Source organism: Miniopterus schreibersii (assembly GCF_964146895.1).
Source record: "Miniopterus schreibersii genome assembly, chromosome: 15".
Taxonomy (NCBI): domain Eukaryota; kingdom Metazoa; phylum Chordata; class Mammalia; order Chiroptera; family Miniopteridae; genus Miniopterus; species Miniopterus schreibersii.
This window is the reverse complement of record NC_138115.1, coordinates 27691405-27704647: the sequence shown is the minus strand read 5'-3', so window position 1 is coordinate 27704647 and position 13243 is coordinate 27691405. Positions and strand designations below refer to the sequence as shown.

Here is a 13243-nt window from a genome sequence, read left to right as displayed (position 1 = left end):
GAAATAAAGCTTCATCTTCTGCAAGGGCCTAGCAATGACCAGCGATGGGCAGTGGAAGAACCGTTCAGATCATTGTCTTACCCTGGGGTCAGGTCCTTCTACTCACCACCTTCTGATCTTTATTTTTGAGTCCTCTCTACACCTTGGGAATATTTTTCTGTCTGGCTCCTTTCTTAGGTTAATCCTTCTCTCTTGTCATGAGGGGATTAATATATGAAGACACTCCTGGCACAGTGACTGACTTGGAATTGGCCCAGATGGGCTTATTTGATGGCAAGTGTCTGCTCTGTGCAGACACAGGTGATACAAAGGTCCACCGTGCCCCTCCCTGCAGAACTTAGCAGACGTTGGGGCCTGGCAGCTCCATTTTCTAAAATGTTGTACCTGTGCCATTACCTCCAGCAGAGAGACAGGCTTGTAACCATCTGTAACAGCCACAGGCATGAAAACTGATGTAGAGCAGGCCATGCAGGTGTGGGGTGATTCCTTTCCTCTGTAGTCTAGGGAGGGCTTGATGGATCTTTGTAGCTCCCCTCAGACACAGGGAAGACATAAAAGTGCAGAATCACACTTGAGGTTCTGTTTGCTTCAGAGGTTGCTTTAGTTAGATTCTTTATAAACTTAGAATTTGAGTATAGTATATAAATCAACTAATGATAATATATATATTTCACTTTAGAGTTTAATAAATTGAAAATGGTATTAATCTTAGTTACACACCACTACCAGCTTCCAACCATGAGACCAAAGCATCTTCTCTTCCATAAATTGTGGGTTCATAGTTTTAGGTGGTAAAAAACCTTTTTCAGATTCCAACCATAAACTTATTACAAACTTTAAATCAATGTCATCCCTAAGTATATAAGTTAAGTTGATTACTGAAGTTACCTCAGTGTCACCCCAATAAATTCAATTTAAAAAATCACCAAATGGATGTTTTTAGGTGAAAACAAAAGGTGGCAAAAATGCTACCTCTGCTTTCTGAGCAGAGAGAAAATGAGACTATGTATATTTGCATAAAGAAACTCTAGAATAGTATGAAAGAAAATACAAGTGGTCACCTGTGGATGGTGGGTGTAGGGGACAGGTAGGTGAAGACTGGGTGGAAGTGAGACTGAACTTAGTGTACCTTAATGTACTTCTCCTGCTTCAGGAATGAGTTTGGATACATTTCCCATTTTAAAGTGTTTCAAATAAAGTAAAACCATCCAATGGGGTTGCTGGAGTGGGGTGGATACTATGTGCCCGACTCAGACTTAAGCCCTTTCATGCTCTGAGCTCTCTGCATGCAGAACCTGGGGCTGTTGTGAACGGGCTTCCTCTTCAACTTGCCTCCTCCTCAGGGCATTTTTATAGAGGATGTTTACTCTGCCCTGAAGCCTGCTGCTCTCTGTTCACTGGTCTCACATCTGAGCCCTTCCACCGGGGCTCTGGGTGAACTATCACTGAGGTCCACAGCCACCTGGTTCTCTCCTGGGTGGGATTTCAAAGAAGGGTGACCAGGCAATTCATCTGAGGGTTATACAAAGCCTCTTGGGCGGGCCTCACGGGGTCACTGCCGAGGGGACCACAGTGGAAAGTCTGCGGTGGTCCAGAAGACAAGGCCTGGAGTCCCCTGTCCCTGCCCCTGTGTGGGCAGCTGGCCCTTCTGTGTACTGATGAGGGTCAGCAGCCAGGAACAATATCAGCAACAAAATACCTGCCAACCAGTTCAAGGTGGGGGAAAGGTGGTGTGCTGGAGGTTGAGAGGAGGTCACGGGAACCAAGCTCCCCCCGACCACCCAGCTAGACCTACCTGCACCGCCTCAACTTCAAACTCTTCTAGAAGTTTCTTTGTTTCCATTTTCCATTTTGTGTCCTGAAAAATAAGTTTACAAAATGGGCCCCTCTAGATATTAAACTACATTATAAAACTACAGGAATTAAAAAGTACTGGCTCACGATTAGGAAGAGAGATAAGTGAAAAGAATAGAAAGCACAGAGGAAGAGGGGAAAACATGGAATCTTAGTCTGGGGGAGGATGGGTTATTGACTCAGGGTGTTCAAACAAGCAGCTAACTGCCTGAAAAAAAACTATGAACTTGGGCCCTTATTTCATATCTTAAACCACAATAAAGCCTAGGTGGGTCAAAAATGTAAATGTAAAAAATGGGAGTGACTGTAGGCAAGGTGGTGGGGTAGGAGGTTCCAGCTCTCAAGCCACCAATAGAGGAGATGACCTTTATGGGAACCCGGGAATCCAGCTCACAGGTTCCAGTCCCTGGATGGAGCAAAAAATCGAAGAGTAGATGCCTTGAAGAGAAGACAGTTTCACTTTACTGCATCACCTCTTTCCCAAGGCAGCACAGCTCAGCGCCAGGAGAGACTTCCTCAAGCTTGCAAACATTCCCACAAGGAAACGTGAGAGTGAGTGAGCACCCAACTGCCCCAGCTTTGAGGGCTGCTGCCCAGGAAGCCACTTCTGTCTCACCACCCCCAGAACTGAGGGAGTGTGCGTGGCTGAAATTGGCCTGGGGCTCTGGCACACAGACCTCACCAGCTGGGCACAGAGTTTTCCTGGAGCACTGCTGTCACAGTCCTTAGACTTCTCTGAGTCAGTTGTTTCCCTGAGAAAGGGCTCCTCCTTTCCACTCTTTCTTGCTCTACAAGAGGGCTGCCCCCACTCACAGAACCTTCAAGCAGCACGCGCGTGAGAGAGAGAGAGAGAGAGAGAGAGAGAGAGAGAGTGCTACCCCACTGGACACACATCCAGCTCTCCCTTGCAGCTGGCCTCCATTCCCAGCAACTTTAACGACATATTTTTAAAAGACAGTGTCCATAGTTTGGTCAAAAGGCTATTTTATGTTGGTACCACAAAAAGGATTTTTAAATGAAAATTGGAGGTATGGATTTGAATGGCATGTCTCAGGAATATTTAGTTCTGGTGTTTTCTTTCCCATGAAGGAGCCACTGCTTCTTGGTAGAGAAGAAAAGCAGTTAGAATATAGTTCTGGTGTTTTCTTTCCCACAAAGGAGCCACTGCTTCTTGGTAGAGTTTCTCCATCTTCAGCACCTGGGCCATCAGTTCCCACAGAATCCTCCCTAGAGTTAGGAAGCCTAGTGACAGGTGGCATTGCAGGTGGTTAACACTGCTGATCAGAACTGGCCTGCTCTGCAAGGGGCTTACAAGGAGGTTCAGAACAGCCCACCAAGTGGTCCCCTTCCCTGCTGCTGTGTCAGTTCAGTTGAGCAACAAGCCTTTTGAACAAAGTCCAACTCTGTGGCAGAACCCAGTGTGTTGCACAACAAATTCAGTTTTCTGCTCCCAACCTGAAACATATAACTTCATGGGACCATTTTGTCAGGTTGGATGATGTCCAAAAATATTTCCACATGAGGGTGATGTGTCCAGAGCCTTGGTGTTAACAGACACAGACAAAAGACCACTTATCGGCCACGTAACTGAGGGTCCGGCCTCCTCTAGGTGGGGGTGTTCTCAGTGGCCACTCCTCAGGTCCAGGGGGAGGTGTTAGAGACTGTGTGACATGGGAGGGAGACCAGCAGCCTTGTCTGCAGGTGGGGGTGGGAAAGGCCACAGCTGGAGCACCTCACACTCACCAGGTCTCCCTTCAAAGTCCTGTTAGAAATCAAACTCCAGCAGACAGTGCAGGAGCAGCAGGCCTTGGGCCTAAGAACTGCTGGGTGAATGTAGCCGCTGTCCAGCCCTAAAGAGCTATCCTCTGCCAGCCTCTGGCCCCTTGTCATGTACTAAGCAAGTCTTCCCTGGACTTTTATGTGCAGCCACCTCAATGAAAACACCTTTGCTGCCCCCTGCTAAACTCCAGCACCAGAGTGCAAGGGGGAGGAACTAGGTGTTAGACAGGCATGAACAGAGCACAGACGATGGGCCAGGTACAGAGACTCACCAAGGCAGAAAGTCCCAGATGCTTAGCAGCGGGCAAAACAAGAACCTTGTCCCCAAGATAATCTACCCTCCCTTAGCATATGGCTGGTCATGTGGTTTAGACCCCCTGAGCATTTCCTCCGTAAAGATAACATCTAGGCCTCTGTTGTATGTCAGCTCCAGGCCTAGAAATGCAGCAAAACCAGACAAGTGGCACCTTGGCTGCCTCAGGACCAGCTGCATTGACTTATGACCCCCTGCCCTGGCACCTATCAATCAGTAGAGAACACGATCCTGAAAGAACACACCTGGAAAGTTGATGAATATTCTATTGAGAGACTTTCCTGAGAACTCCCCTAATATTTCCTCCTGCAAGAAAGAGATAAATATGCTCAAGACAAAGGGCCCAAAGTGCTCCCCTGAGCTCAGACCAGCACCATTTCCTCCCCCCTTCTTCTCTCCAAGGGGACCCCAGGAGACTTGCAACCAGGGGAGCAATAGGCAGCTGCAGCTCGCCCTGGACTTACCCTCTGAACCTGTCTCCAGGGCCCCTTCTCTCTCTGACTTCTCAGTGAGCCAAAGCAGCCCATTAGGTTCTCCTGTTGCTTCTTCTATGCTCTTCCTTGTTTCACTGTCCCAGGTATATTTTTGCTGCCATCATGGACCCAATACCCTTTGACTCAGTGCTGTGTAGCCCTTCCCTTTGGGTATCCCTATCCCCCACCCCCTTTTCCTTAAACAACTTCAATTTTTCTTTATCCACTGTCTGAGATGGCTATTTAGCCTGTGCATCCACCACCAACCTTAACCTTTCACTGGGGATCCAATGAGTTTGTTTTTAAATCATCTCATTACTAAAAGGTACCCCTTTACCTACAGAACTCAAAGCATTAAGCTCCCCCGCTCCCAAATCATTTTACTTTTTTCAAAAAGAAAAAATCCAAGGCTATTCTCCCAGGGAAGCCCAGCTCAGGGTGTCCTATAATTACTGCTCCCCTCTGGGGGTACCTCAGTCCAGAGCAAAAGCAGGAGCTGGGGGTGAAGGGCCCAGCTAGGGCGCAGGAAGCCAGGCACCTGGAGGCCAAGCCTGGTTTTAGCTCCCCAGCTCTGGGCGGGATCCCTACATGCTTTCAAAGAGGCTAATGTTTAGATTCTGGCCTCCCATGGCACAGATCACTGGGAATGCAAGGACGTTCCCCACTCACGCCTGTCCCAGGCCTAATTTCTGGCATAGTTTTCCCATGCAGGCCTCAGGCTCACCCAAGGATCCCAGGAGCCAGGAGAGTGAGCAGAGTTTCCAGGTACCAGTTCCCCTTCTGTGCATCTGGCCTCCAGGTTCAGGTTTGCTCAACTGCCCCCATCAGCTCCAGGCCTTTGCCAGAAGCCTTTTGGCCCAACAGGCCAGTAAGCTTCCCCAGCCTTGGTAACCCCTGGGCTCTCCTGGGTAGGAACAGAGGCACCAGGCCACCTCAGTGCTGCCAACCTACCCTGCCAGGGACAAGAGAACCTCTCTGCCCCAGCAGCTCTTGGCCTAGGGTCTCCAAGGGATTCTGCTCCACAGACTGGTGCCCCACCTCACTCCAAACAATGGTGGAGCCTTTCACTAGTCTTCCCCTTCCCTCCCACCAGCTATTTTTAGATCTGTTAAGAGTAGAAAGGAGGATTGCTTCATTTAAACTTTTAGGAAATAAAGGATCCATGTAAATGGTTCCCAGAACTTGCTAAGAGGCAGCCCCTGGAGCCCAAGGAGACTGGATATGCTCCTATACACACACACACAGTGCACCTGCCCTAAAATAAAGGGACTGTCTTGGTTTCTGATCTGGCCTCAAGCTAGTCCTAGTCCTTTGAGCGAATCCCAGGCCTGGTCAGATGTCAACTACCCCACGACCACCACCACCCCTCCACCTGCTGACTTTTCTTGTGCCTCTAACTGTGAAGCCCAGGACCAAAGAACTTTCTCTCCTGACATCAGTCCCTGGGTCCTTCCCATAGCCAGCCCCTGTGCTACTGAGACTCAGATTTCTGGGGATGTTTTAAGGATCTTTCTCCCACCCCAGCCTCAATCTGCCAAGCTCTGTATCTTGGGGAACTCAAAGCAAAACCTCATGAGACACTGTGTTCTCAAAGTCTTGGAGAAAATGGAAGCCCATGCATAGCCAGTGGGAGTAAAAAATGGTACAGCTACTGTAAAAAAGAGAATGGTAATTTCTGGAAAAATTAAAAAAAGAATTACCATATGGTCCAGCAGTTCCATTCCTGGGTATATACTCAAAAGAATAAAAAGCAGAAATTCAAATATTTGTACATAGCATCATGATTTACAATAGCTGAAAGAGAAAAGCAGGCCAAGTGTCCATCGACAAATGAATGGATAAAAATGTGGTACAAACATACAAAGGAATATTATTTACCCTTAAAAAGGAATAGAATTCTGATAATGCTACAACATGAACCTTGAAAATACGCTAAGTGAAATAAGCCAGACACAAAAGGACAAATAGAACATGCTTCCACTTGTACATCATACCTAGAATAGACAAATTCATAGAGATATTCCAAAAAATACAATAGTAGTTCCCAGGGCAGAGAGGGGGAGGGAAGGGAGAGGAGTCAGTGTTTGGTGGGTTCAGAGTTTCACGTTGGGAAGATGAAAAAGTTCTGAATGCGGGCAGTGGAGTTGATTGCACAACAATGTGACTGTACTTACAGGCCCTGCACTGGACACTTCAAAATGGAAACAATGGCAACTTTTATAATATATATATATTTATCAGAAATTTTAATGTTAAAAAAGTTAATTAGGCTAGGGACCAGAACCAATAATTTGACATTCAATACAGCCAAGAGGTCTTGAGCGCCTACTGTGTGTCAGGCACTGTCCCAGGGCCTGAGGATACCAAGAGGGGATAGGGGATTAGATCACTTAACCCTGGGAAGCTGTCACCCTCTCTTGTGCCACCTCTGCCACAGCACACACAAGACTTGTGGCACCATGGTCAGTCCCAGACACAGGAACAGGACAAAGGTGTCTGGGGCTTCTCTACTACAGACAGAGGAAGCTACTCTTACCAACATGTGACGAAGCCCCCACACCCCTGCAGACAGTGGAGATCAGGGAAAGCGAGGCACTGCAGGAAGTGTTTAGTGCCAGGATGTAGCAGCAACAAACCAGCGCTGGCTCTATTTGATCCCTGGACCCGACTCCCCAGTCACCAACCCCTCTGAGCCTTGAATCAGGTCCCTGTAAGTCCTGGGACAGTGCTGACGATAGAGATTTTCCACCAGCGTGTTGCTGCCTCTAACCACGCCCCTCCCTTCCTGGTTCATGTAGTTCCACAGATGCAGGGCATAGGAGTCATTGAAGCTTGGCTCCCTGTTCCACACTTCATAGTAGCGCCTCCACTCTGGATAGGGGATGGGGTAAAATCTTTGGGGGTGGAGGAAGGACATGTTCAAACACCTGAGGTCGCTCACCTCCTGGAAGTCTTCAAGTTTGCACCACACTCTCAACATCCTTGTCATCAAATCGGGACCCTGGTGGCCCCAAATGTGTGAATTGTAGTGTTCAACAAAGTTTTCCATGCACTGCCATAGGAAGGAGTGGCGGGGAAGGAATCCAAACACCCCGTTACTAGAGTACTGCGAAGCCTGTGCAGCCAAAAAGTTCTCCTCAGGGATGGGCCTGATGGAGATGACATCGGTGTCCATGTAGACGCCCCCATATTTCCAGATGATGGCAAGTCGGGACGCATCTGAGCTGACATGGAGCCAGTTTCTCTCTGCACTGGTGTTGATCTGCAGGAGCAGGTGCAAATCAGCCTGAGCAGCGCGAGGGAGGGAGGGGAGTCACAGAAGGAGGCCTGGCCCAGGCTGCCGGGGAGGGGGCAGCAAGCCTGCTTCCCAAATACCTATTTGCCAAGGGACCAATTTTGCAAATTTACCAACATTGCCTCCTTCACCCAAGTGTTGCCGTGAACTAAAAAGTTAACAGCAATCAGTATTCATGGGAAGACTTCAGGGGCTTGAAGTTGTTGTTTTTTGGTGTGTGTTTTTTTAATGAAAGAAGTGGAAAGGTAAAGTAGAAACCAGAAGGGATTTCACAGTGAACTCTATGAGTCATTTTCAGGAGGTGGGACGGTATCTGCAAACATGAAACCATGAAGAAAGAATTTTTTAAAGTCCTAAACACTGATAAAGAAAAAGATCGAGTAGAAAATATAGGGGAAAATCAATATTTGTGCATTTTGATAAATTTGCAAAACAACCTTAAAATGCATGTATGCCTTCGTTCAATAACTAGTTCCTTTAATAATATTTAATAAGGGCCTACTTACTGTGTGCCAAGCTCTGTGACAGCTCCTGAAGATATGCCAGTGAGCAAGGAGAAAACTCTCTGCTGGGAGGAGATGGACACCAAACAAATGAACCTATATGTTCTGCTGGGGATTCATAACAACTATCAAGGGAAGGGGCTGGGTGGGGAGGCTATGAAGGGGGCGGGGAGCACAATCGGATCTCGGGTTCCAGCAGAAGCTGGAATGAAGTGAGGGAGTGAGCTATGGCCAAATGTCTGAGAAGAAGGTTCGAGGTAGAGGGAAGAGCTAGTGCAGGGGACCCGAGGCAGGAACAGGAGGAAGGCAGTGTGGCCACAGCCAAGTAGTGAAGGGAGAGGGGTAGGAGATGACACCAGAAAGGGTAGGGCAGAGAAGGAGGGCGCATTCTGTGGGCTGAGCAAAGCATGAAGTTATTGGGAAGATTTGGAAGACAGGAGTCATGTGATCTGATTAGTCTTCCAAGGGCCACACTGGCTGCTCTGTGGAAAACAGACAGGGGTGGGTGGGGGTTGGGAGGTGACCAGGGCAGGAGCAGAGAGGCAAGTAAGGGCGCTGTTGAAAGAACCCAGCCAAGAGGTGGTGGCCAAGGAGGCTGAAAATCAAGGAGGTGAGAGACGTGGGCAGGTCCCCCACCCGTGCCAAAGATCAAGCCAGTCACACTTTGATGGATTGGAGTGGCAAAGAGTGGATGACTCCATGTGCTTCAAGGAGAGCAACCGAGAAACTAACTTAAAAAGAATGAAAATAAGTCATAATAAGTGGCAATGTGTCCAAATGGAATGCTAGAAAACACAATAGATTTTTCTACACTGAAATATGTTGATTGAAAGATTCAACAGCAACTCTTGGCTTGGACAAGATAGGCATTCTTTACAATTCTGTCATAAAGCCAAATGAAGCATCTTAACTAGACTGTGCAGAAATCCCCCCAGAATTGTTCACGTCATCACATTGCACACCATGGATGAAGAGCTCCGAAATAATAATAACTAAAATTTATCAAAAATTGTTCTAAATTCTTTATAATCTACACAAATCGGCAAAGATTGGTATTAAGATTATTCCCATTCTTCAAGTGAAAATCTAATAGGATCACCAAGTTCACCGTGGCCAGTGTGGGCCAGTGGTTCGAGCATCAAGTCTGCAAACCAAAGGGTCTTGGGTTCGATTCCCAGACAAGGGCACATGCCTGGGTTGCAGGATTTCTCCGAGATTCCAGTGCAGGAGGCAATCAACTGATGCGTCTCTCTCACATCAATGTGTTTCTCTCTCTCTCCTCCCTCCCTCCCTTCCATGCTCTCTAAAAATCAATGGAAAAAATACCCAAGGGTGAGGATTAACAAAATATAAAAAAAAATAAGAGGATCTCAAAGTTCGGTAACTTGTCCAACGTCAGAGAGGCAGAGGTTGGATTTGAACCCAGGCAATCTGGCTCCAAAAATGGACTCATTCAACAAAAGTTATGGTTTTGGTAAAAATATATGTTGGTTATTTGGTAAATTGGTGATTGTTAGTGAACAGATCCAGAGACATAGGATATCAAAAGCTGGCCAGAACCCAAGGAGGAAGAAGCCTGCATTAACGTGAGCATTGGACATCAGCCTAAAACCCAAGGGCTCCCCCAAGGGTGAGCACCAGGAAGGATTAGGCTTCTGGCTATTGACCCTGTCCCTCCCCCACAGTACTCAACCCTGGGCAACCTCCAGGGCTACGGTTGCCAGATCAGTGCCACAAACCTAGTGGTCACTGGCAGGTGATGGCACATTGGGTCATCCCTAACAGCTGGCCCCCAGTTATTCTGAAGTGGCCTAACTGGGCCAGCACAAGCCACACCCAGCCCCCCAAGGGAAGTTAGACACTAGCCCTGGTGTAGTACCCTGCATGTGCATGATTCGTTTATGAAAAATGAATGCAGTATGTAGCATCTCCCAAAACAATGTGAGCAGAGCTTTCTTTTCCCAAGGGGCAAAAGGCAGTGTAGATAATGTTAGTTGAGCCCAGGTGTGGGGAAGTTGGGCCCAGAGCCAGCATGCTGTCTGGCCTTGTACGGTGCTGGAGCGCCCTCTAGCAGGCAAGCGCTGAGAGCTGCAGGGACCCAGCAGCCTGGTGCCATTCACCTGGTCCTTCCCCACTACCAGCACCTGCACAGCAGCCTGCCCTGCTGCTGCTTAGGGTCACACTAGCCATCACCTGGTTGTTAGGAACCCAGTGCTGGCAACTGCAGGTGAAACCTCAGTCTGCTGAGGAGCTCCACCTCCTCCTCACGGATTCCAATTGGAGACTTCCAGGCTCTTCAGGAGAGATGGGAGCCCTGGGAACTAAAGTCCCATGGGGCAAGAATGAAGCTGACAAATTCCCTTAAGCCCCTCCCATCACCACCACACACACGCACACACACACTCTCACACACACACTCACACTCAGGCCTGTCCCTTAGTCTAGAAAAGCTCTCGAGCTGATAGCAACTAGGGGCAAGTGTGGCCTCCATCCAGGAAAGCCCCAGGGGAATGAGGCAGTGGGGACAGGAGTTTCCCTCTTTGGTAAAAGAGTACTGTAGTAGGCTGAATACTAGCCATGCAAAGATATCAGGTCCTAAGTCCTGGAACCTATAACTGTTACCTTATGGGAAAGGGGTCTTTGCAGATGTGACAAATGGAGGGTGTCAAGAAGGGGAGATTATCCTGGAATATCCAGAGGGGCCCTAAATGCGATCACAAGTGTCCTTTATAGTGAGGTAGAGGGAGCGTTCACACACACACACACACACACACACGCACATGCACACACAGGAAAGGGGGTATGGAGATGGAGGCAGAGACTGGACTGATGGACTCCACAGAAAAGATTCTTTACTAGAGCTCCCATCATACCCCTGGAGAATGGGCCCTGCCAGCACCTTGATATCCACCCAGTGAAACTGATTTGGGACCTCTGGCCTGCACACAGGGAGGGAAGAGGTTTTTGTTCTCTCAAATCACCAAGTTCCTGGCTTTTTGTTACACAGCCATAGGAAACTAATACAAGTACCGTCACAAATGGCTTCAATCATGCTACTTGAGCTGCAAAACCTAAACTATTGACTCTCTGGCCCTTTAAGGAGGACACACTTTCCTGGCCCTAGCAGCTTCGGCTCAGTGGTTAGAACCTCGGACTGAAGGCTCGAGGGCTCAGTTCAGGAGAAGGGCATGTATCTTGGTGGCAGGATCTATCCCCGATCCCAATTAGGCCATGTTCAGGAGGCAACCAGTGGATCTCCCTTTCACATCAGTATTTCTCTGTGTGTGCCTCTCCCCCTCCCATCCACTCTCTCTACAAAACACAATGGGAAAAATATCCTTGGGAGAGGTTTAACAGAGAAAAAAAGAACAAGCTTCCTTACATCTGATCTAGCCTATGATTAGAATGCAGATAAAGCTTTATATAGCAAGCAATGCTATTATTTTCAAATCAAGTTTTAGCTGTTTTTTAAAAACAATTATAAAATTAACATATCCTCATCACTGAATTCACTCCAGGTCATACTAAAACACCTACTATCACTGTGTGTGGTGTATTTTGTTCTTCAAGCCTTTTTCTTCCATCTTGATGGGAGATGGGGCATGGCATAGCTAAAACACTTATAGTGAACTTTTAATGGAAGAGTACTTAATCCCATGTTGTAGTCTTCATAAGAAGGCACAGTTCGAAGCTGCATAATGAAATCAGAGAGTGCTTATAAGTTCCTTAAACATTACCTGATTATGGGTCCTCATGAGAGAAATATCTAAAGGAAATATTATTTCCTTATTGTGCTATGTTACTAAGATGAAGATTACAAACTTCCCAAGAGTTCCAGAAGTTTCTTGCTCATATCTGAATATAACGCAAACTCATACAGAAGCACTCCACCTGACCCCTTATGAATTTTCTATTTCTATAATTTTCAGGTGAAATATTGCCTCGTTTCCCCTTCAGGTGCAAAAATAGTTTAACGTGGATGGGTTTAAAACTGGCAGTGGAAAATAAGGAGTATACACACCTGGAAAAGATGCGGGCACTCATTCACCGATGATTAGTCTCAAAATGACCTAGGTACTAAGAGAGAAAGCTGGAGGCCAAAGACAGCAGGCAAAAGACAAGTCTAACCTAAGTCTCTCCCAAGTACTTGAATCAGGGCTCAACCCCATAGAAAGAAGGCCAGGCAAGAGTGAAAGGATCTGGGCTCTAGTTCCATCTCTGACACTGAGTCCTTACCCTCAGTTGACCCCTCTATAAAAGGAGTAGGTTGGACACCTTTTCTGTGGTGCCTCTCAACATGGGCATTCTAAGATTCTCAGACACTTACTCGAGTGTACCATGAAAACAGTGGTGTGTCTTCAAACAGCCCTTTCAGATCCAAAGGGAAGAGGAAAACATTGTCTATTGCTGAGAGGAGAGAAAAGGCTGGGTAAGTGGAGTTTGGGGGCAGCCGCATGGAACTGCTGAGGCCCTTCATAAAAAATGCCACCGGGTAGTCGGGATAAACCTTGGCAGCAGACTCCACAGCACAGGCGACCAGCGGGGATGGCTCCATTCTCTCGGAGGTCTCTAGGAACACAATGCTGCGCCCCTTGCCCAGGAGGGCTTCTGGCCCCCGCTGGGACTTGTAGGGGGGCAGGCAGGAGAAGAGGCAGCTGGACTTCAGGGTCAGCTGGTAGAGGAAGCCACAGCAAAGCAGCAGGATGACCAACAGGGAGAGTTGGAGCTCCTTCAGCATGTCCACTTCTCTCTCCTGGACTGCTCCTTTAAGTCAACACATTCGTTAAAATTCCATTCACAAAACTGGAAAACAATAGCATGCACACACACAAAAACAACTACACAATCATATCACTTCTAAGCTTAGATTTTTTTAAATCCCAAATAAAATATGATCAAATCAAGCCATCCAATATGCAAAAGAAAAAGGCATTCACTGGGGTTGAACTTAGGAATTTAGGGTAATACTAATTCATTCATAACAGAAAATCTATTAATCACATGCATTATCTTATAGATAAAAGAA

At 47.4% G+C, this 13243-nt stretch overlaps 1 protein-coding gene across 1 annotated transcript; it reads right to left on the bottom strand.

Annotated features, from left to right (window-relative positions):
• Positions 1–7066: 7066 nt before the first annotated feature.
• Positions 7067–12979, bottom strand: LOC308567822 (alpha-1,4-N-acetylglucosaminyltransferase-like; the record flags this gene model as incomplete). The annotated part of the gene is made up of 2 exons (XM_081159841.1): positions 12545–12979; positions 7067–7681 (listed from the first exon to the last, which is right to left on the bottom strand). Exons 1-2 carry the CDS (start codon positions 12953–12955, stop codon positions 7067–7069), a joined length of 1026 nt encoding a protein of 341 aa, XP_081015967.1. The 5' UTR covers positions 12956–12979.
• Positions 12980–13243: the final 264 nt, after the last annotated feature.